The 22,825-nt window shown below is 51.1% G+C and overlaps 1 protein-coding gene and 3 pseudogenes across 1 annotated transcript; 2 read left to right on the forward strand and 2 right to left on the reverse strand.

Annotated features, from left to right (window-relative positions):
- The first annotated feature begins 3,477 nt into the window (after positions 1-3,477).
- Positions 3,478-6,231, forward strand: LOC138998993 (E3 ubiquitin-protein ligase RBBP6 pseudogene; annotated as a pseudogene).
- A 1,771-nt stretch (positions 6,232-8,002) lies between these two features.
- On the reverse strand, positions 8,003-11,322 carry LOC138998994 (E3 ubiquitin-protein ligase RBBP6-like; annotated as a pseudogene).
- A 1,378-nt stretch (positions 11,323-12,700) lies between these two features.
- LOC138998995 (E3 ubiquitin-protein ligase RBBP6-like) lies at positions 12,701-17,331 on the reverse strand. The gene is given in 5 exon segments (XM_070401004.1): positions 12,701-12,899; positions 13,021-13,169; positions 15,294-15,382; positions 15,385-16,168; positions 16,252-17,331. Coding segments are annotated over 5 exon segments (2,301 nt in total).
- Positions 17,332-17,608: 277 nt separating this feature from the next.
- LOC138998996 (transcription initiation factor TFIID subunit 4 pseudogene) lies at positions 17,609-20,646 on the forward strand (annotated as a pseudogene).
- The last annotated feature ends 2,179 nt before the right edge of the window (positions 20,647-22,825 follow it).

Consider the following 22,825-nt stretch of genomic DNA (forward strand, 5'->3'; position numbering starts at 1 on the left):
AATAAGTAAAATAACCCCCCCACCACTTCCCTACCCCCCAAGAAGACGTGATGCGTCTTCCCGATGTTCAATGATGCCAAGAGGAGGTGAATCCTCCGAGTCCAGGGAATGCGATGGGAAAAGCAGCAGGAAGCTGGGAGTCGCAGATGTGCACACTCCGAAAGTTCTCCCAGTCCTACGGGCGCCAGAGCCCACTGCCAGGAGGAGCGTGGAGGCTGGGCTGGGTCCTTGGGAAGGTGGTGGGCAGCAGCTCTCCAGTGGGTCCTGCACCAGCAGCAGCTATTGCTCTCCCAGCACTGTGAACCGGCAGCAAGGTCACGTGCGCCCTACTGGGCTCGGCATAGAACTCAGATGCAGGCGCCAAGGCCCGCCGCCACGCGCATGCGCAGTGGCCACCACAGGGTGTTGGCGGTAGGGTGGCGGGGTGCAGAGCCCAGGCCACCTCCCCAGGGTGTATGCTTAGAGGTTCGCCAACTCTGCAGGCGAGCAACTGTCGGCGGAGGCACACTGACCTGGGCTCCTAGCACCCGCGTGGGTGCACACCCTGGTCCCCTCTGGTCCTGCGGCATCTGCAGGACTGGCCAGGAATACAGGGCCAGTGGGCAGCCCAGGGCCTGCGGGGAACACTGGCTCCTCAGGGTGCACAGTAATGGGGGACAGCACAGAAAGCCGAGACAGCTTCCCCAGGAGTGGCACCAGGACCGCTTCCGCAGGGCCTTCGACAGGGGCGCCGGCCTGATGACCGGGGGGAAGCTGCTGCTGTCCAGCCTGGACTTTGGAGTGTCCGACGCGGACATCCAGCAGCTGTTTGAGGAGTTCGGGCCTCTGAAGCAGGCCGCTGTCCATTACGACCGCTCTGGCCGCAGCCTGGGAACAGCCCACGTGCACTTTGAGCGCAAGGCAGACGCCCTGGAAGCGAGGAAGCAGTACAACGGCGTCCCTTTGGATGGCCGTCCCCTCCACATCCAGATCCTCACCTCGAAGATAGTCACGCAGCCCAGGCCGGTAAACAGTGTCAACAGAGGCTGGGTGGCTACAAACCGAGGATCTGGAGTTGTGCTGTGGTGGCGGCAGCGGCACTTATGGCCGCACCCGCCGAGGCAACAGGCGCCCAGGCAGGCGCACGGGCAGCCATTCAAAGCGACACATCTCGGCGGAGGAGTTGGAGGCCCAGCTGGACGCTTACAACTTCATGAGGGGCCCCAAGCAGTTGGATGCCAAGCAGGACGCTTACAGCGCGATGAGGGGCACCCAGCAGTTGGACGCCCAAAAGGGCGCTTACAACTCGATGAGGGACACCAAAAGGATGAATGCCCACCTGGGCGCTTACCATGCCAAGAGGGACACCAAAAAGTTGGACGCCCAGAAGGATGCTTACAGCGCCATGAGGGACACCGAGGAGTTGGACTCCCAGCTGGACGCTGACAGCGCGATGAAGGACGCCGAGGAAATGGACGCCCTGCTGGACGATGATGATGCGATGATGGACACCAGCTAAAGCACCAGCAAGTCAGTGTGCGCGAGGATGGCCAGGGACCTGGGGCCAATGATGGAGTTGTTTCTTCTGTTTGGAAATAGGATATAAAACTCCTAGAAAGATTTTTCATTAACTTTTATTTTATTAAATAACTCTGAAAAAGACCTGTTTTGTGCCGAGTCATTTTCGGGATTCATTTTACCGGTTGCTGTTTTCACCTTGGCCATAATCACCTGAAAATGTGTGGGAAAAGCAAAGCAAACAAACAAACAAAGAAACAAAAGAACTCGTTCCCTCAGATAAAACAACAACAAAATACCCTCCTCAGAAAAAAAGGTTGATCCCGCCTTTCCAATTTCTGAGGTTTTGGCAAGCCCAGGTGGTCAGGCCTGGATTTGGTCTCTGGGTGGGGGTCTGACCATCCATCTACAGAGTGAGCGGGGTGTGGGGAGGGTTAGAGGTGGGGGGTAGCGGGGTGGGCTTAGGCGGGGTGACAATCAGATGGACAGGCCAGGACGTCATCTTTGGCTGTGGATTACAGAATTTGGGTGGACTGGGGCAGGGGCCGAAGAGCCCGCCCCATCCTCTGCTGGTCGAGAAGCGTCAATGCAAGCCCCCCTCCTGCAACCTCCTGTGGGGAAAGCACAGACAGGTGACTGGTCTTCCCAATTTCTGGCTAGACCCTAGGCGGGAAGGACGTGCAGGGGGCGTAGTCTTTGAGAAGGCAGGGCCTGAAGGGTGTTCATGCATGGCGACGGACCGTTCAAAGCAAGGAGTGTCCGTGCGGGACTGCGGATGTACACGCACAGACGCACACGCTCGCGCGCACTCAAACTCCCACACCCACAGGCACACACCTATCCCTCCAGCCTCCAACCCCCCCTCCCCGCCCCCCGCGTCCCCCCACCACACACACACACGAACACACACACACACACACACAAACACACACACGAGAGCAAAAGGTCCCGCTAACAAGATATCTGCCAAGGGAGGCACGCCTAGGAGATTTTCCGTGGCTTTGTCTGCTTTTAGCCTTTCCTGGGCCCACCAGAGCCTGTCTAAGTATGTATTGCCCCCTCTTCCACCGAGAAAAAACGGCGATGCTCTCCCGCAAGGCATGGAGAAGGAGCCCTGCGGGCCTCCTTGGGCAACTGCCCTGTCTCCCAAGTCCTCCCCCAAGCCCAGTGAATCCCTTGGGCGGACCAGTAGCGCCCTCTCCTGGTCCTGCAGCGCAAATGCACGCCTCCTCTCCTAAACTTGAGGCTCAACAAGTGATGTTGGTCCTGGGGGCAGCTGACAGGTCCAGAGGCTGCTTTGAATCCTCCCACCACGCACTGGTGATATAAAAGAAAGCAGGGTCCTGCGTGCTGAGCTTCTCAGCCCTAGGCTTGTTGTCTTGGTCGCTGTCGCTGACCTCCTTCTCCAAAGGAGCTTTCAGGGGAGACGTCTTCCCAAGACGCGGTCCCAGGACATAGAAGCCGCTGAAGCACCTGGCTAGAACCTGGCTAGGCTGCTGATCAACTGACCGCCGTCTGCGTGTCATTTCTTATTGGCCGACTCTGGTCTTCTCCCGGGGCCCGGGTCACCCCAAAACACGGAGAGAGCCCCCGGGAGGTGCGGCCGCTCTACGGATCCCTGACCCGGCTGGGTCACTCGGACTTGTAACGTGTGGACTCACCGCCACTGACTGCACCGCCTGCTGGCCCTGAGGTTGAGCAAGGGGGACCCGGCCGGGGTGACACGGTGCCCGTGGGTGGAGTCCCGGGCCCTCCCGCCCTGGCCCGCCCTTCTGCCCAGGTCCTGATTTCGCGGTCCGGGACTGGATTGCGGTTCTCACGCCCCTGCTGTGGGGAGGGGCTGCTCAAACCAAGGCCTTCGGTCCTTCCGTGTCTTGCGAGTGTTCTGTGTATGCCCATATTCTGCTCTTCAGTTCATAAGTATACGTGTACTGAGCGTGTCCACGTCTCCTCGCCCAAACTGAGGAGTCCTTTGGCACCATGTCCTGTGTGCATTATAAATTCGCTTCCACACTCAACTATGCCATCCTCACCTTTGATGGGCGGCACATCTCCCTCCGAGACCTAGGAAGCACATTTGGGGGGAGAGAAGCTGAAAGCTGCCAAGTGCGACCTGCAGACCAGCAACGCGCAGACCGCGGAAGAGTATACTGATGATAATGCTCTGATTCCAAAGAATACGTCTGTCCTTGTTAGAAGAATTCCTATTGGAGGTGTGAAATCTACAAGCCAGACGGACGTTATACGTCGAACTGAACCAGCGATGGGAACTTCAAAAGTCACTGACGACTCTTCTGCACCTATGTGTCTGGCCCAGCTTACAAAGACTGCCAATCTGGCTGAAGCCAATGCTTCTGAAGAAGATAAAATTAAAGCCATGATGTGGCAGTCTGGCCGTGCATATGACCCCATCAATTACATGAAGAAGCCTCTAGGTCCACCACCTCCATCTTACACCTGTTTCCACTGTGGTAGACCTGGCCATTATATTAAGAATTGCCCAACCAATGGGAACAAAAACTTCGAATCTCGTCCTGGGATTAAAAAGAGCAAGGGAATCCCCAGAAGTTTCATGATGGAAGTGACAGATCCTATCATGAAAGGTGCAAAGCTCACCAGCACCGGAACATACGCAATATCGACTATAGAGGCAGAGGCATATGCAATTGGGAAGAAAGAAAAGCCACCTTTCTTCCCAGAGGAGCCCTCTTCGTCTTCTGAAAAGGACGACCCTATCCCAGACGAGTTGCTCTGTCTCATCTGCAAAGACATCGTGACTGATGCCGCTATCATACCCTGCTGTGCGAACAGCTACTGTGATGAGTGTATAAGAACAGTGCTCTTGGAATCAGAGGACCATACATGCCCAACGTGTCATCAACATGATGTCTGTCCCGATGCTTTAGTTGCCAATAAAGCCTTGAGACAGGCTGTTAATAACTTCAAAAATGTAACTGGTGGTTCTACAACAGGACTACGGAAACCGTTACCCCCACCACCACCACCGATACCGCCTCGGAGACCACTCCTTCAGCGGAATCGACAGCCTCTGATGAGATCTCCAATATCAAGACAGCAAGATCCTCAGATGATTCCAGTGGCGTCTTCATCAGGCCACCCAGCTCCCTCTATACCTTCGTTCACTTCTAATCAGTCTTCCTTAGCCCCTGCTGTGCCTGGAAATTCATCTACCCCAGTGCCTGTACCCGATGTAACTGCAACTGTCTCCATATCAGTCCACTCGGAAAAACCAGATGGGCCTTTCCGGGATTCCGATCATAAAATATTGCCGGCCACAGCCCTAGCCTTCGAACATTCAAAGGGAACCTCTTCAATAGCAATGACTGCCCTTGTGGAGGAGGAAGGTTACCAGGTGCCTGTGCTCAGAACCCCATTTTCGTTTGGACAGTCACCACCTGCTGGGTATAGCGTCCCTACCCCCGGGTTCCCTACAGCACCAGCCAACTTTTCCACACCTTGGGTATCATCAGGAGGGCAGACTGCTCACTCAGATACCATCCCAACAACACAAGCACCACTTCTGTCCAGGGAAGAATTCTACAGAGAGCAGCGACGGCTAAAAGAAGAGTCTCAATATCCCTACAGTGTTTCCCCATACTCCGGAAGTCCTTCTGCCAATTTATCAGCACCTTGAGTATCATCAGGAGTGCAGACTGCTCACTCAAATACCATCCCAACAGCACCAGAACCACTTATGTCCAGGGAAGAATTCTATAGAGAGCTGCGACGGCTACAGGAAGAGTCTAAGTCTAAATATCCCTATAGTGGTTCCTCATACGCCAGAGGTCTTTCTGCTTACGCAAAGTCAAGACGTGGTTCAGGGCGCTCACATTCTCATTCTCGATCACCTAGCCATTCACACTCTCATTCCTATTTGCGATCACTGCCATGCCCCAGAACAGGCAGAGGCAAAAGTCGAAATTACCACCCAAGGTCTAGGTCTAGAGCTCATGGATATCGTCGTCGATCTGGGTCAAGGTCACCACTATATAGGCGACATCCTTTGCGATCAAGGTCCCCTCAAGCATTTAGGGGACAGTCTCCAAATAAACGCACTGTACCACAAGGGGAAACAGAACGTGAATATTTTAAGAGATACAGAGACGTTCCACCACCCTATGACAGAAAAGCTTATGATGGGAGGAGTGTTGAATTTAGAGACCCATTTGTAAAAGAGCATTACCGAGAATGGGAGAGGAAATACAGGGAGTGGTACGAAAAACGCTACAAAGGTTATGCTGCTGGAGCACAGCCTCGACCGTCAGCAAATGGAGAGAACTTTTCTCCAGAGAGCTTTCTACCACTTCATATCAGGAATTCTCCCCTTACAAGGGGCCGCAGAGAAGATGATTTGGGTGGGAAAATTCGTAGAAGTAGAAGCATAGGTGCTAGCAACCATCCAGAAAAGCTTGCAACAAGAGACAGCCACAATCAGAAGGACAGTACAAAGTCAAAAGCGAAGGAGAGGGACAGTGCTGCAGGAGATGGTTCAGGAAGTAAGCATGCAGATCTTCGAAGGTGGAAGAAAGTGAAGGCTTTCTAAACCCAGAGTTGTTGGAACCTTCTAGAAAATCAAGAGAACCTACAAGTTCAGTGATGAGATGCCTCCCAGGGCCTCCAGTTTGGGAGAGAGTGGCATTCCAGGTGCACCCCTTCCCCAACTCCAGGGCTACACCTCCGGGGATGCTGGGGTCTCCCACCACTGGGTACTGACTGCCGGAATAGGCCCAGCCTTGCGTTCTGCAGTGTTCCATGCAGAACCCCTAAACCTAAACTTAACAACCCCATCCCTAACCCAAACTACCCTCACCCTCACCCTAACCCAAACCTGACCATGAACTGACCCTGACACTTATGTTAACCCTGACCCTGACGCTAGATCTGACACTAACCCTGACCCACTATACCCTATGCCCTGGCGTCCACCACCTGGGTTTTCCCGCGAAAGGCCCCGCAGGCTGAATGGCAGTGAAACGGGGACTGGAGATTTTTTTTTCTTTTTTTTCGTGTGTGTGTGTGTGTGTGTGTGTGTGTGTGCGTGTGTGTGTGTGTTTGGCGGGGGTAGGTGCCGGGGGATTGGGTGTGACTGAGGACTGAGTGGATGTACCCAGAACACTATTTGTGGACCTGGACCCTTGAAACCCGGGAACTCTGAAAGCCTAAAAGAGGCGAGTACTCCAGGGACAACAATGGGGGATTCATTTTCTCTTTGTTGTTCTTGCTGTTGTTTTTGCAATTGAATGTATTGGGGGAGACATCAGTCAATAAAATGAAATGGAATGCCATAGGATAAAATGGAAGGTGTAAATACATAAGAAGCTTTGCATTGTGGATGAAAAGGGGCCACATGCTCACCTGACCCACTCCCGGGAGGCCTGGCCTGGGCTTGTAAACTCAGACACCTAAAGAGATCACCCAGGATGTTCTGAAAATAAAAGTCTTTTAAAAGTAGTAAGCAGTGTATAGTGAGTGTGTAGTCACGCCCTAGGCAGGGTATCTTCCCTGAGACTGGTATCTGAGCCTATTATCTTTCTATGCCTCTAGGATCACATGTCTTTAGACACGTGAAGGCCACGGTAACAAGTCACTTTCCTTTTTTCCAGTGCCCTCAGGACACAGGTCAGAGTCCCAGGGTAGAGACCACAAATTCCCTCATTGTTAGTTTTGTATTTTTTTTTTTAAATCAAGGGACACATGAATAAGCAAGTGGAAAATCAATTTCCTGTCCATCTCCCTCTCCCTCCCCTCTCCCTCTCCTTCTCCCTCTCACTTCCAATCTGTTTTTAAACAGCAACAGCAAAATGGCCCTAGCCGGTTTGGCTCAGTGGATAGAGTGTCAGCCTGTGGACCATGAAGCCTCCCGCATTCGATTCTGGTCAAATGCCTGGCACGTGCCTGGTTTGGGGGGTACATCCCCAGTGTGGGGTGTGCAGGAGGCAGTTGACCGGTGATCCTCTCTCATCGTGGATGTACTATCGCTCTCTCCTTCTCCCTTCCTCTCTGAAATCAATAATGATATATTTTAAAACACACACACACACACACACACACACACACACACACACACACACCAATGTCACAAAGATATTTATCCACTTCCGTATAGAAAAACGTACACTTGTGCAATGTTTTGTACTTGCATTTTGTGCTATCCAAACGCGGAAGTTAAAACGCAGGATTGGGTTGGCAGGGAGAGGATTAAAGAGAGGGATTGACCTTTGCCATTTCACAATGGCGGCAGCCACCCTAACTGGTTTCGCTCAGTGGACAGAGCAACATCCTGTGGACTAAAGGGTCCCAGGATCGATTCCTGTCAATGGCATATACCTTTGTTGTGGGCACATCACCAGTAGGAGGCGTGCGGGAGGCAGCTGATTGAGGTTTCTCTATCTTTGAGGTTTCTAATTCTCTATCCCTCTTCTTTCCACTCTGGAAAAAAAAAATCAATAAAATATATTTTAAAAACAAAATGGCAGTTGCCAAGTTACTGGGGCCAAAATGGCGGGAAGTATGCCAGGGTCACCCGCATCACGGGACAGTGCATGAACACTAAGGTAGAGATCCACCTCATGGGCCGCATCCACCGGCCAGATGGTGAGATCTTCTGCAACTTCAAGGAGCTCTCCAGCGTGGTCCAGTAGATTGGCGAGCAGGTGATCTGGGAGCAGCAGCAAGAACTCGGGACTAAGGAAAGCCAGGGACATGGCTGGCAGGACCCTGCCCAGCCGAGCGTCGGGGAGTCCAGGGCTGCAGCTTCGGAGGAGCAGCCTGTTCCATTTGTTCTGCCTGTTAGCCTGAGCTCAGGACCCCAGAATTACCCCATAACCGCAGGATTTGTTCCTATAGCGAGCATAGAAACCATTGCTGTAAACTTCCCTACGTATGTCTTTACCAGGAGCCGCCCTGGAGTCTTCATCCTGTTCGATGAGAACTACTCCGAGTTCATCTGGCTGGCGGCAAAATGCTTCATCCTGTTCGGCAGAGTCCAGAAATCCTTCCAGAAGGTGGAGGCACCATCCCCACAGGTCTTCCTGGAGATGCTCTGGAACATTCAGTCCTGGCCCCCTAGGAGGAACAGCTTGCATACACTTTGAAGGTGCAGCCCTGGAGTTAGGGAAGGGGAGCAGCTGGAATGCCACTCCCACCCAAACTGGAGGCCCTGGGAGGCATCTCATCACTGGACTTGTAGGTTCTCTTGATTTTCTAGAAGGTTCCAACAACTCTGGGTTTAGAAAGCCTTCACTTTCTTCCACCTTCGAAGATCTGTAAGTTTACTTCCTGGACCATCTCCTACAGCACTGTCCCTCTCCTTCTCTTTTGACTTTGTACTATCCTTCTGATTGTGGCTGTCTCTTGTTGAAAGCTTTTCCGGATGGTTGCTAGTACCTATGGTTCTACTTCTATGACTTTTCCCACCCAAATCATCTTCTCTGAGGCCCCTTGTAAGGGGAGAATTCCTGATATGAAGTGGTAGAAAGCTCTCTGGAGAAAAGTTCTCTCCATTTGGTCGAGGCTGTGCTCCAGCAGCATAAACTTTGTAGCGTTTTTCGTACCACTCCCTGTATTTCCTCACCCATTCTTGTTAATGCTCTTTTACAAATGGGTCTCTAAAGTTAACACTCCTCCCATCATAAGCTTTTCTGTCATAGGGTGGTGGAACGTCTCTGTATCTCTTAAAATATTCACGTTCTGTTTCCCCTTGTGGTACAGTGCGTTTATTTGGAAACTGTCCACTAAATGCTTGAGGGGACCTTTATCGCAAAGGTTGTCGCCTATATAGTGGTGACCTTGACCTAGATCGATGACGATATCCATGAGCTCTAGACCTAGACCTTGGGAGGTAACTTCGACTTTTGCCTCTGCCTGTTCTGGGGCATGGCAGTGATCGCGAATAGGAATGAGAGTGTGAATGGCTAGGTGATCAAGAATGAGAACGTGAGCGCCCTGAACCACGTCTTGATTTTTCGTAAGCAGAAGGACTTCTGTGGTATGAGGAACCACTATAGGGATATTTAGACTTAGACTCTTCTTGTAGCCGTCGTTGCTCTCTATAGAATTCTTCCCTGGACATAAGTGGTTCTTGTGCTGTTGGGATGGTATTTGAGTGAGCAGTCGGCCCCCCTGATGATACCGAAGGTGTTGATATTTTGGCACAAGGACTTCCGGAGTATGCGAAAACACTGTAGGGATATTGAGACTCTTCTTTTAGCCGTCGCTGCTCTCTGTAGAATTCTTCCCTGGACAGAAGTGGTGCTTGTGTTGTTGGGATGGTATCTGAGTGAGCAGTCTGCCTGCCTGATGATACCCAAGGTGTGGAAAAGTTGGCTGGCGCTGCAGGGAACCCGGGGGGAGGGATGCTAGACCCAGCATGGGGTGACTGTCCAAGAAAAGATGGGGTTCTGAGCACAGGCACCTGGTAACCTTCCTCCTCCACAAGGGCAGTCATTGCTATTGAAGAGGTTCCCTTTGAATGTTAGAAGGCGAGGGCTGCGGTCGGCAATATTTTATGATCGGAATCCCGGAAAGGCCCATCTGGTTTTTCCGAGTGGACTGATATGGAGACGGTTGCAGTTACATCGGGTACAGGCACTGGGGTAGATGAAATTCCAGGCGCAGCAGGGCTAAGGAATAGTGATTAGAAGCGAACAAAGGTATAGAGGGAGCCGGGTGGCCTGATGAAGACGCCACTGGAATCATCTGAGGATCTTGCTGTCTTGACATTGGAGATCTCATCTGAGGCTGTAGATTCCGCTGAAGGAGTGGTCTCCGAGGCGGTATCGGCGGTGGTGGTGGGGGTAACGGTTTCCGTAGTCCTGTTGTAGAACCACCAGTTCCATTTTTGAAATTATTAACAGCCTGTCGCAAGGCTTTATTGGCAACTAAAGCATCGGGACAGACATCATGTTGATGACACGTTGGGCATGTATGGTCCTCTGATTCCAAGAGCACTGTTCTTATACACTCATCACAGTAGCTGTTCGCACAGCAGGGAATGATAGCGGCATCAGTCACGAAGTCTTTGCAGATGAGACAGACCAAGTCGTCTGGGATAGGATCGTCCTTTTCAGAAGACGAAGAGGGCTCCTCTGGGAAGAAAGGTGGCTTTTCTTTCTTCCCAATTGCATATGCCTCTACCTCTATAGTCGGTATTGCGTATGTTCCGGTGCTGGTGAGCTTTGCACCTTTCATGGTAGGATCTAGAACTTCCATCATGAAACTTCTGGGGATTCCCTTGCTCTTTTCAATCCCAGGACGAGATTCGAAGATTTTGTCCCCATTGTTGGGCAATTCTTAATATAATGGCCAGGTCTACCACAGCGGAAACAGGTGTAAGATGGAGGTGGTGGACCTAGAGGCTTCTTCATGTAATTGATGGGGTCGTATGCACGGCCAGACTGCCACATCATGGCTTTAATTTTATCTTCTTCAGAAGCATTGGCTTCAGCCAGATTGGCAGTCTTTGTAAGCTGGGCCAGACACATAGGTGCAGAAGAGTCGTCAGTGACTTTTGAAGTTCCCATCGCTGGTTCAGTTCGACGTATAACGTCCGTCTGGCTTGTAGATTTCACACCTCCAATAGGAATTCTTCTAACAAGGACAGACGTATTCTTAGGAATCAGAGCATTATCATCAGTGTACTCTTCCGCGGTCTGCGCGTTGCTGATCTGCAGGTCGCACTTGGCAGCTTTCAGCTTCTCTCCCCCCAAATGTGCTTCCTAGGTCTCGGAGGGAGATGTGCCGCCCATCAAAGGTGAGGATGGCATAGTTGAGTGTGGAAGCGAATTTATAATGCACACAGGACATGGTGCCAAAGGACTCCTCAGTTTGGGCGAGGAGACGTGGACACGCTCAGTACACGTATACTTATGAACTGAAGAGCAGAATATGGGCATACACAGAACACTCGCAAGACACGGAAGGACCGAAGGCCTTGGTTTGAGCAGCCCCTCCCCACAGCAGGGGCGTGAGAACCGCAATCCAGTCCCGGACCGCGAAATCAGGACCTGGGCAGGAGGGCGGGCCAGGGCGGGAGGGCCCTGGGCTCTGCCAACGGGCACCACGTCACCCAGGCCGGGTCCCCCTCGCTCAACCTCAGGGCCAGCAGGCAGTGCAGTCACCAGCGGTGAGTCAAAACGTTACAAGTACCAGTGACCCAGCGAGGTCCCGGGTCCTTAGTGCGGCAGCACCTCCCGGGGGCTCTCTCCGTGGTTTGGGGGACCCCGGGCCCCGCGAGAAGACCAGAGTCGGCGAAGAAGAAATGACACGCAGACGGCGGTCAGTGGATCAGCAGCCTAGCCAGGTTCTAGCCAGGTGCTTCAGCGGCTTCTATGTCCCGGGACCGGGTCTTGGCGAGACGTCTCCCCTCAAAGCTCCCTTGGAGAAGGAGGTTGGCGACAGCGACCAAGACAACAAGCCTAGGGCTGAGAAGCTCCGCACCCAGGACCCTGCTTTCTTTTATATAACCAGAGCGTGGTGGGAGGAGCCAAAGCAGCCGATCGACCAATCAGCCGCCCCCTGGACTGTGAAGTCACAAGTTGGGTGCACATGCCCCCAAGCTAGGCCCCGTGAAAGTACCGAAAGGAAAGGTCCTGCTGAACCTGGTATTCATTCCTCAAAGGGAATGGGCCGGGCGAGGGTGGAGGGTGGGGGGTGGGGGGGTGGAAGCAGGTAGACCCGAGACGCAAACACACAGCATGACGCTGGCCTTGGAGGTCATGGGAGGCAGAGGCTGAAGTTGATGTGAATAAAATGTGTATGGTTTTGTATATTAGCGTGCCCCCTACTGGCCCTTCCCCACTCAGGTCAAGTCCAGGCACCGGCCTCTGGCTGCAGGAGAGTGGCTTGCATTGGTGCTTTTCGACCAGCAGAGGGCGGGGACGGCCCCGCCCTGGCTCACCCCGCCCGCCCCCCCCCCCCCCCCCCCCCCCCACTTACCCTGCGCCATGCTCCCTCTCTGGATGGATGGGATGGTCAGGCCCCCGCCCACAGGCTGAATCCATGTCATTTCTAAGGAGGTTTTTTGTTTTTGTTTGTTTGTATGTTTGTTTGATTTTTAAGATTAATTTTTTAAAAGAGGATATTCTTAAGGCAGTTAATTTTTTTCTTATTTTTCAATTTTAAAAGGAGTGTTTTTGGTTTGGCTTTGAGGTTTTTTTTAAAAGCAGGTCAGAAGGTCAAACCTTCAAAGTGCATGCAAGCTGCTCCTCCTAGGGGGCCCGGACTGAATGTTCGAGAGCATCTCCAGGAAAGCCTGCGGGGATGGTGCCTCCACCTTCTGGAAGGATTTCTGGACTCTGCTGAACAGGATGAAGTATTTTGCCTCCAGCCAAATGAACTCGGAGTGGTTCTCATCGAACAGGATGAAGACTCCAGGGCGGCGCCTGGCCAAGACGAACGTAGGGAAGTTAACAGTACTGGTTTCTACACTCGCTATAGGAACACATCCTGCAGGTTAGGGGGTAATTCTGGTCTCCTGAGCCCAGGCCCACAGGCAGAACAAACGGAACAGGCTGCTCCTCCAAAGCTGCAGCCCTGGACTCCCCAATGCTCGGCTGGGCAGGGTCCTGCCAGCCATGGCCCTGGCTTTCCTCAGTCCCGTGTTCTTGCTGCTCTCGCTGCTGCTCCTGTTCCCAGATCACCTGCTGGCCAATCTACGGGAGCACCCTGGAGAGCTCGTTGAAGTTGTGGAAGATTTCTCCATCTGACAGGTGGATGTGTCGCATGAGGTGGATCTCTACCTTAGTGTTGATGCACTGTCCAGTGATGTGGGTGACCCTGGAATACTTCCCGCCACTTTGGCCCCAGTAACTTGGCAGCCGCCATTTTTTAAAAATATATTTTATTGATTTTTTTCCTTCAGGCTTTGAAGGAAGAGGGATAGAGAATTAGAAACCTCAAAGATAGAGAAACGTCAATCAGCTGCCTTCCGCACACCTCCTACTGGGGATGTGCCCACAACCTAGGTATATTCCCTTGACCGGAATCGATCCTGGGACCCTTTAGTCCGCAGGATGGTGCTCTGTCCACTGAGCCAAACCAGTTAGGGCGGCAGCCGCCAATTTGAAATGGCAAAGGTCAATCCCTCTCTTGAACCCTCTCCCTGCAGCCCCCCTTCTCGCATTTTAACTTCCGAGTTTGGATAGCACAAAATGCAATTTCAAAACATTGCAGAAGTGTACCTTTTACTACACGGAAGTGGACTAATATCTTTGTGTGGTTGGTGTGTGTGTGTGTGTGCGCGTGTGTGTGTGTGCGTGTGTGCTTGTGTGTTTGTGTGTGTGTGTGTGTGTGTGTTTTAAAATATGTAATTTTTGATTTCGGAGCGGAAGGGAGAGGGAGAGAGCGTTAGTACATCCACAATGAGAGAGAATCCCTGGTAAACTGCCTCCTGCACACCCCACACTTGGGACCCACTCCGCAACCCTGGCATGTGCCCTTGGAACCCCGGAGGCTTCGTGGTCCACAGGCTGACACTCTATCCACTGAGTCAAACCGGCTAGGGCCATTTTGCTGTTGTTGTTTAAAAACACACTGGAAGGGAGAGGGAGAGGTAGAGGGGAGGGAGAGGGACAGGGAGGGGAAGAGAGAGAGGGAGAGGGAGAGGTAGAGGGAGAGGAAATTGGTTTTCCACTTGTTTATTCATGTGTCCCTTGCTTTTTTTCTTTAAAAAAATACAAAACTAACAATGAGGGAAATTGTGGCCTCTACACTGGTACCCTGGGCTGTGCCTTGCGGGCACTAGAAAAAAGGAAAGTGACTTGTTACCGTGGCCTTCACGAATCCAAAGACATATGATCCTAGAGGCATAGAAAGATAATAGGCTCTGATACCAGTAAGGTCAAAGATGATCTCTCTTAGGGAAGATTCCGGCCTAGGGCATGACAATATACTCACTATACACTCCTTTCTACTTTTAAAATACTTTTTATTTTCAGAACATCCTGGGTGATCTCTTTAGGTGTCTGAGTTTGCAAGCCCAGGCCAGGCCTCCCGGGAGTGGGTCAGGTGAGCATGTGGCCCCTTTTCATCCACAATGCAAAGCTTCTTTTGTATTTACACCTTCCATTTTATCCTATGGCATTCCATTTCATTTTATTAACCGATGTCTCCCCCAATACATTCAATTGCAAAAACAACAGCAACAACAACAACGACGACAACAACAAAGAGTAAATGAATCCCCCATTGTTTTCCCTGGAATACTCATTTAGGCTTTCAGAGTTCCCGGGGTTTCAAGGGTCCAGGTCCACAAATAGTGTTCTGGGTGCATCCTCTCGGTCCTCAGTCACACCCAATCCCCCCTACCCACCCCCCGCCAAACACACACAGACAGACGCACACACACACAACACACACACACACACACACACATAAAAATAATCTCCAGTCCCCCTTTCACTGCCATTCCGCCTGCGGGGCCTTCCGGGGGAAAACCCAGGTGGTGGACGCCAGGGCATATGGGATAGTGGGTCAGGGTTTGGGTCAGATCTATGGTCAGGGTCAGGGTAAACATAAGTGTCAGAGTCAGGTCATGGTCAGGTTTGGGTAAGGATGAGGGTGAGGGTAGTTTGGGTTAGGGATGGGGTTGTTAAGTTTAGGTTTAGGGGTTCTGCCCGGAACCCAGCAGAACGCAAGGCAGGGCCTGCTCTGGCAGTCAGCACCCAGTGGTGGGAGAGGCCCAGCATCCTCGGAGGTGCAGCCCTGGAGTTGGGGAAGGGGTGCAGCTGGAATGCCACTCCCACCCAAACCGGAGGCCCTGGGAGGCATCTCATCACTGGACTTGTAGGTTCTCTTGATTTTCTAGAAGGTTCCAACAGCTCTGGGTTTAGAAAGCCTTCACTTTCTTCAGCCTTCGAAGATCTGTATGTTTACTTCCTGAATCATCTCCTGCAGCACTGTCCCTCTCCTTCTCTTTTGATTTTGTACTATCCTTCTGATTGTGGCTGTCTCTTGTTGAAAGCATTTCTGGATGGTTGCTACCACCTACGCTTCTACTTCTACGACTTTTCCCACCCAAATCATCTTCTCTGCGGCCCCTTGTAAGGGGAGAATTCCTGATATGAAGTGGTAGAACACTCTCTGGAGAAAAGTTCTCTCCATTTGCTGACGGTCGAGGCTGTGCTCCAGCAGCATAACCTTTGTAGCGTTTTTCGTACCACTCCCTGTATTTCCTCTCCCATTCTCGGTAATGCTCTTTTACAAATGGGTCTCTAAATTCAACACTCCTCCCATCATAAGCTTTTCTGTCATAGGGTGGTGGAACGTCTCTGTATCTCTTAAAATATTCACGTTCTGTTTCCCCTTGTGGTACAGTGCGTTTATTTGGAGACAGTCCCCTAAATGCTTGAGGGGACCTTGATTGCGATGCATGTCGCCTATATAGTAGTGACCTTGACCTAGATCGACGATGCTATCCATGAGATCTAAACCTTGACCTTGCCAGGTAATTTCGACTCTTGCCTCTGCCTCTTCTGGGGCATGACAGTGATCGGGAATAGGAACGAGAGTGTGAGTGGCTAGGTGATCGAGAATGAGAACGTGAGCGCCCTGAACCATGTCTTGATTTGGGGTAAGCAGAAGGACTTCTGGAGTATGAGGAACCACTATAGGGATATTTAGACTTAGACTCTCTTGTAGCCATCGCTGCTCTCTATAGAATTCTTCCCTGGACAGAAGTGGTGCTTGTGCTGCTGGGATGGTGTTTGAGTGAGCAGTCTGCACTCCTGATGACACCCAAGATGCTGGTAAATTGGCAGAAGGACTTCTGGAGTATGCGGAACCACTGTAGGGATATTGAGACTCTTCCTTTAGCCGTCGCTGCTCTCTGTAGAATTCTTCCCTGGACAGAAGTTGTGCTTGTGTTTTTGGGATGATATCTGAGTGAGCAGTCTGCCCTCCTGATGATACCCAAGGTGTGGAAAAGTTGGCTGGCGCTGCAGGGAACCCGGGGAGAGGGACGCTATGCCCAGCAGGTGGTGACTGTTCAAGCAAAGATGGGGTTCCGAGCACAGGCACCTGGTAACCTTTCTCCTCCACAAGGGCAGTCATTGCTCTTGAAGATGTTCCCTCTGAATGTTCGAAGGCGTGGGCTGCGGCCGGCAATATTTTACGATTGGAATCCCAGAAAGGCCCATCTGGTTTTTCTGAGTGGACTGATATGAAGACCGTTACAGTTACATCAGGTGCAGGCACTGGAGTAGATGAATTTCCAGGCACAGCAGGGGCTAAGGAAGACTGATTGGAAGTGAACGAAGGTATAGAGGGAGCCGGGTGGCCTGTTGAAGACTCTACTGGAATCGTCTGAGGACCTGGCTGTCTTGATATTGGAGATCTCATCAGAGGCTGTCGATTCCGCTGAAGGAGTGGTCTCCGAGGCGGTATCGGTGGTGGTGGTGGGGGTAACGGTTTCCGTAGTCCTGTTGTAGAACCACCAGTTCCATTTTTGAAGTTATTAACAGCCTGTCGCAAGGCTTTATTGGCAACTAAAGCATCGGGAGAGACATCATGTTGATGACACGTTGGGCATGTATGGTCCTCTGATTCCAAGAGCGCTGTTCTTATACACTCATCACAGTAGCTGTTCGCACAGCAGGGTATGATAGCGGCATCAGTCACGATGTCTTTGCAGATGAGACAGAGCAACTCGTCTGGGATAGGGTCGTCCTTTTCAGAAGACGAAGAGGGCTCCTCTGGGAAGAAAGGTGGCTTTTCTTTCTTCCCAATTGCATATGCCTCTGCCTCTATAGTCGGTATTGCGTATGTTCCGGTGCTGGTGAGCTTTGCACCTTTCATGGTAGGATCTGTCACTTCCATACCATGGATTGAACCCACAACCTAGGTATATGCCCTGACCTGGAATCAAACTCGAAACCATTTAGTGAACAGGACCGTGCTCCAACTAACTGAGCCACCCAGCCAGGGTTTGGCAATGTCTCTTGAAGTGATTGCTTCCAACTAGAGTATTGTTCACTGAAACCCAGTATGACCTTAAGTCATACTTGATCCAGTGCCCCTTTAGTCACTTCTTAGTCACTTTATTCAATGACAATACAGTTACTGTAAGAGTAGTTATAAAATAACTTAAAACTTGATGGTAGTAGGTACCCAAACTTGCTCCCTTTTCATTGTAGTATATTTTAAAATCATTGTGAAAAGACCTTTAATATTTTCTTTAAAACCAAAGTCATATGAAACATAGTTTTAATGTGCTCTTATTTATTTTTATAATGTCACAAAATCATCTCGAATAAGAAGTGACAAATCAATAAATATCCTTTGGGCGGGGGGGAGTAAAACTACACACACACAAAAAGAAAAGTGAAACCACAAAAAGCCATTTCATTTTTTAATTCTACCTCTGTGTCGGGAGCCAGTCCATCCTTGCTGCTTGACATAGTTGTTGCAGGGAAGAAACATCTGCACAGCATATGTTTCAAGGGACTTGGCGTCTATGGCATACTGTTCTTAATATGTTTGCTCCCCTTAGCGCTAGGTGTTTTAACCAAGGTCACCTCTCGAAGAAAGGTTGTTTCCGCAGGTAGGGATTTTCCCCTTAAGTAGGGAGGGAATAAAATCCCTTAACTAAATGCCAGGTGGGTAGTTAATCACTTTAACTACGAACAATCACCCTTAAGCTACATAATCTTTACTCCCTGGAATGGAGATAAGAAACGCCCTAACCTTTGGAATAGAGATTGATAGGATTGGAATCAACTAGCATAAATACAGATGTAACAAGACAACAGGACACCCAGAACTGCAGAACGGGGCCAGCGCTGCACCCTCGCCCATCCTAGTCCCCGCGCCTGCCCCGGCCCCAGCCCTGGGCCTGCACCCTCCCCGCGCCTTCCCCAGCGAAGGCCGCCAGCAGTCAGCCCGGGCCTGCCACCGCGCCCGCACAGGTGGCCAAGGCAGACTCACCCAAGACCTTGGTGCAGCCGGCGCCCCCACCACCACAGACCCTGGCGGCCAGTTGCCCAGCCGGCGCGGGGGCTGGCATGATCCTCTGGCCAACTATGCAAGGGTTGCTGTCCACGGCCACCGGCCTCCCGCCGCCAGCCCCCGGCACCCCTACCGGGCTGCCCAAGGGCTCTGCCAGGGCAGTCACCCAGAGTCTGCCCAGGACGCCTTGGGTCACTACCAGCGGTATCCAGGCCACGCTGACGCCCACGGTCCTGGCCCCTCGTCTGCCACAGTCGCCCCAGAACCCAACAAACATCCAGAACTTCCAGCTGCCCCCAGGTATGGTCCTCGTGCGCAGCGAGAACGGGCAGTTGTTAATGATCCCTCAGCAGGCCTTGGCCCAGGCCCACGCCCAGGCCCAGCTTCAGACCACCATGGCACCCGGCCCTGCAACCCCCACATGTGCCCCACCTGTCCAGGTCTCCACCGTCCAGGCACCTGGGACCCCTATTATTGCCCAGCAGGTGACCCCGACGACCATAATTCAGCAGGTGTCTCAGGCCCAGACCACGGTACAGCCGGCCGCCAAGCTGCAGCGCTCACCCGGAGTGCAGCCTCAGCTTGTTCTGGGTGGTGCTGCCCAGACAGCTTCGATTGGGACGGCGACAGCTGTCCAGACGGGGACACCTCAGCGGACTGTCCCGGGGGCCACCACCACCTCCACAGCTGCCACGGACACTATGGAAAAAGTGAAGAAATGTAAGAACTTTCTTTCGACGTTAATAAAGCTGGCCTCATCAGGTAAACAGTCCACAGAGGAGACGACGGCGGCGAACGTGAAGGAGCTGGTGCAGCACCTGCTGGATGGAAAAATCGAAGCGGAAGATTTCACCAGCCGGCTGTAGCGAGAACTTCATTCTTCGCCTCAACCTTACCTTGTGCCTTTCCTGAAGAGGAGCTTGCCCGCTGACCCCTGACTCCGCAGCCTTCATCCAGCAGAGCCAGCAGCAGCAGCAGCCGCCTGCCCCGCAGGCCACCGCTGCACTCACAGCCGTGGTGCTGAGCAGCTCCGTCCAGCGCACGGCTGGGAAGACGGCGGCCACTGTGACCAGCGCCCTCCAGCCCCCTGTCATCAGCCTCACGCAGCCCACACAGGTTGGCGTTGGCGAGCAGGGGCAGCCCACACCGCCGGTGATCCAGCAGCCTCCTAAGCCCGGAGCACGGATCCGGCCCCCGCAGGGGACGCCGACGCAGACGCCCACGGTGGCCCTCGGGCAGCCCCACCACCGCCTCCTGCAGACCACACCCCAGCAGACCCAGCTGAACCCACTGCAGCCGGTCCCGGTCGTGAAACCTGCTGTGTTCCCTGGAACCAAAGCTCTTTCTGCTGTCTCGGCCCAAGCAGCTGCTGCGCAGAAAAATAAACTCCAGGAGCCTGGGGGAGGCTCGTTTTGGGATGACGATGACATTAACGATGTGGCGTCCATGGCTGGAGTAAACCTATCGGAAGAAAGGGCAAGGATCTTAGCCACGAGCTCTGAGGTGGTGGGCACGCTTACACGGTCTTGCGAAGACGAAACCTTCCTCCTGCCAGCGCCTCTGCAGAGAAGGATATTGGAAATAGGTAAGAAACACGGCATAACGGAACTGCACCCCGACGTCGTGAGTTACGTGCCACGCGCCACGCAACAGAGGCTGCAGAACCTCATGGAAAAGATATCAGAAACGGCTCAGCTGAAGAACTTTTCTCATAAGGATGATGACAGATACGAGCAGGCGAGTGATGTTCGGGCTCAGCTCAGATTTTTTGAACAACTCGATCAGATTGAAAAACAGAGGAAAGATGGACAGGAAAGAGAGATTTTAATGCGAGCAGCCAAGTCTCGCTTCAGACAAGAGGATCCAGAACAATTAAGGCTGAAGCAGAAGGCGAAAGCGATGCAGCAGCAGGAGCTGGCGCAGATGAGGCTGCGTGACGCCAATCTCGCAGCGCTGGCAGCCATCGGGCTCTGCAAGAAGCGGAAAGTGGACTCCCCGGGACCGGGCTCCGGGACAGAGGGGTCCTGCCCGGGCTCTGCAGTCCCCGGCAGCTCGGGCATGGGAACCCCCAGACAGTTCACACGACAAAGGATCACGCGGGTCAACCTCAGGGACTTCAGATTTTGTCTAGAAAAAGAACGCGAGACACGCCGTTCACTGTTGCTCTATAAAGCGTTCCTTAAGTAGCACAGGACCTGCGGCATCTCGTTAGAGACGCCTGGGGACGTTTTTATATATTTGCAGATGACACCTTTTTGTAACAAGCAAATGGGATATCTTTTAAAAAACAGCCACCTCGACCAGAACTTGGCCAGAACTTCACTGGAGGTCCTGACCAGAACTTGGCTAGACATCCTGGTTAGGCTGCTGATCAACTGAACGCTGTCTCCGTGACATTCCTTCTTCGCCGACTCCGTCCACACCTTGGGGAACCCCTGGACCTGCTGGAGTTGGACCCCAGCATCTGGCGCCCAAACAGGGACAGCAATTGTCTTGATTACCAGTGATTTGAAATAAGTTTTGAAATTAGAAAGTGTAGTAACCTTCTACTTTTTTTTTTTCAAGATTGTTTTGCATTCTGGTCACTTGCATTCCATATGGATTTTGGTATCAGCTTTTACATTTTTGTAAAAGAGCCTTTGGGATCTTAATGAGGATTGATTGAGCCACTAGATTGCCTTTGGTAGTGTTTCCATCTTAACAATAATACTGCTTCTACTAATCCATGAACATGGGATGTATTTTCATTTATTAAGTCCCCTTTCGTTGATTTTTACAATATCTTATACTTTTCACAGCATAGGTCTTGCATGTCCTTGGTTAAATTTATTTTTTACATGCCTTGATATATGATTATTTTCTTAATTTACTTTTGGGATGTTAATTGCAGATACATAGAAATAAAACAGGGGAGAGATCAACCAAAGGACTTGTATGCATGTATATAAGCATAAGTGATGTACGTAGACAACAGGGGGTGAGGGTGAGGGCAAGACTGGGGGGATGAGGGGACAATGAGGGGATAAAGACACATTTGTAATACCTTAATCAATAAAAAGTTTAAAAAAAAAGAATAAAAATAAATAAATAAAAAACAGCCACCTCTTTGCCACGGAGCCGTTTTATATTCCTGTTTCTAAGTCAACTCTTCAGTCCGGAAGAAAACAAGTTTCTGTAACAGAGAAAACAGAGGCCCATGGGCACTCTTAACGGATAACTAAATCTTAACTCATCTTTGATTGAGTGGCCTTCTTGCCAAACAAGCCATATATAGAAGCTGACAGAATCGTTTCGCAAATAATTAGCTGCCCTATGTCGCCTCCCAGCAGCTCTTACATTATTTGTGCATTTGGTTTTAGTTCAGCCCCACTTACTGCCTAGGTGTGTGTCTGCAAGCCAATGACCTCATTTCATTTATTTTATTTTTGTATCAGTCAGTTGGCAAAGCAAACTGATTTTTAGACTGCTTATCCCCCTTCCCCGTTCAGCACTAGGAACACGGCCCACCACGGCCTCTGGGTGAGTCACTCTCCTGCCTCACGGAGCCAGCCTGGCGGCTCCTGGATGTGTGGCCAGCATCTGTACAGATGCATTTCATTTGCTATAGTTTGTAAAGCTGTAAAGTTAAAAGAAATGAAAACCTTTTCAGCATAAATATATTTTACTTGCACTGTGTTTTTTAGCTAAAAGTGAAAACTTAGATGAAATAAAATCAAAGTTGAGAAGAATCATCAAAAGACTTTCTCAGTGTGAATCAAGTGTTGAGAATGGCTGGTGTATTTTGTCAGTAATTGTACATATTTTGGCACATAACATGAAACGCCTCTGTAAACTGTAATTATTTTGCTAAGAGACTGTGTGCGAGCTGTGGGCCCTTTACAGATGCCCAGAGTAAGCCCCTTCTTTGTACCTATTTTTTTTTATTACAGATATACTAATTGGTTCTTTATATTTTCAGAGGTTATTGTATTAAATTGCCTATTGATAGTACTTTTATGTCTATAAATACTTGGCTTTCTCCGTGGGAGCCTGGCAGTAGACTGATTCGCCAGAGTCGGAGCTGAAAGATCAGTATTTTTTACCGACACCTGAGAACTGTTAACACCTTTGATTTTGTCTTTTAGGAAATCCCGTCTTTCCATTTTTTCATGTAAATTTTGCACAGTTACTTGTTCATATGTAAATATTTTACTTTCAAAAATGAAGTTTTTAATTGCTATTGTTTTATATAGGGTTGAAAGAAAATTAACTCCTTTATTAGAAACAAATTTATCTGAAAAAAAAAGAGAGAGAGAGAGAACATGGACACAGAACCTGGCTGGAGAACCACCAGAACTTCTCTGGAGATCCTGACCAGAACTTCTCT

Source organism: Myotis yumanensis, unplaced genomic scaffold (genome assembly GCF_028538775.1).
Source record: "Myotis yumanensis isolate MYYU_CA2020_CCGP unplaced genomic scaffold, mMyoYum1.0.hap1 SCAF_21, whole genome shotgun sequence".
Classification (NCBI taxonomy): domain Eukaryota; kingdom Metazoa; phylum Chordata; class Mammalia; order Chiroptera; family Vespertilionidae; genus Myotis; species Myotis yumanensis.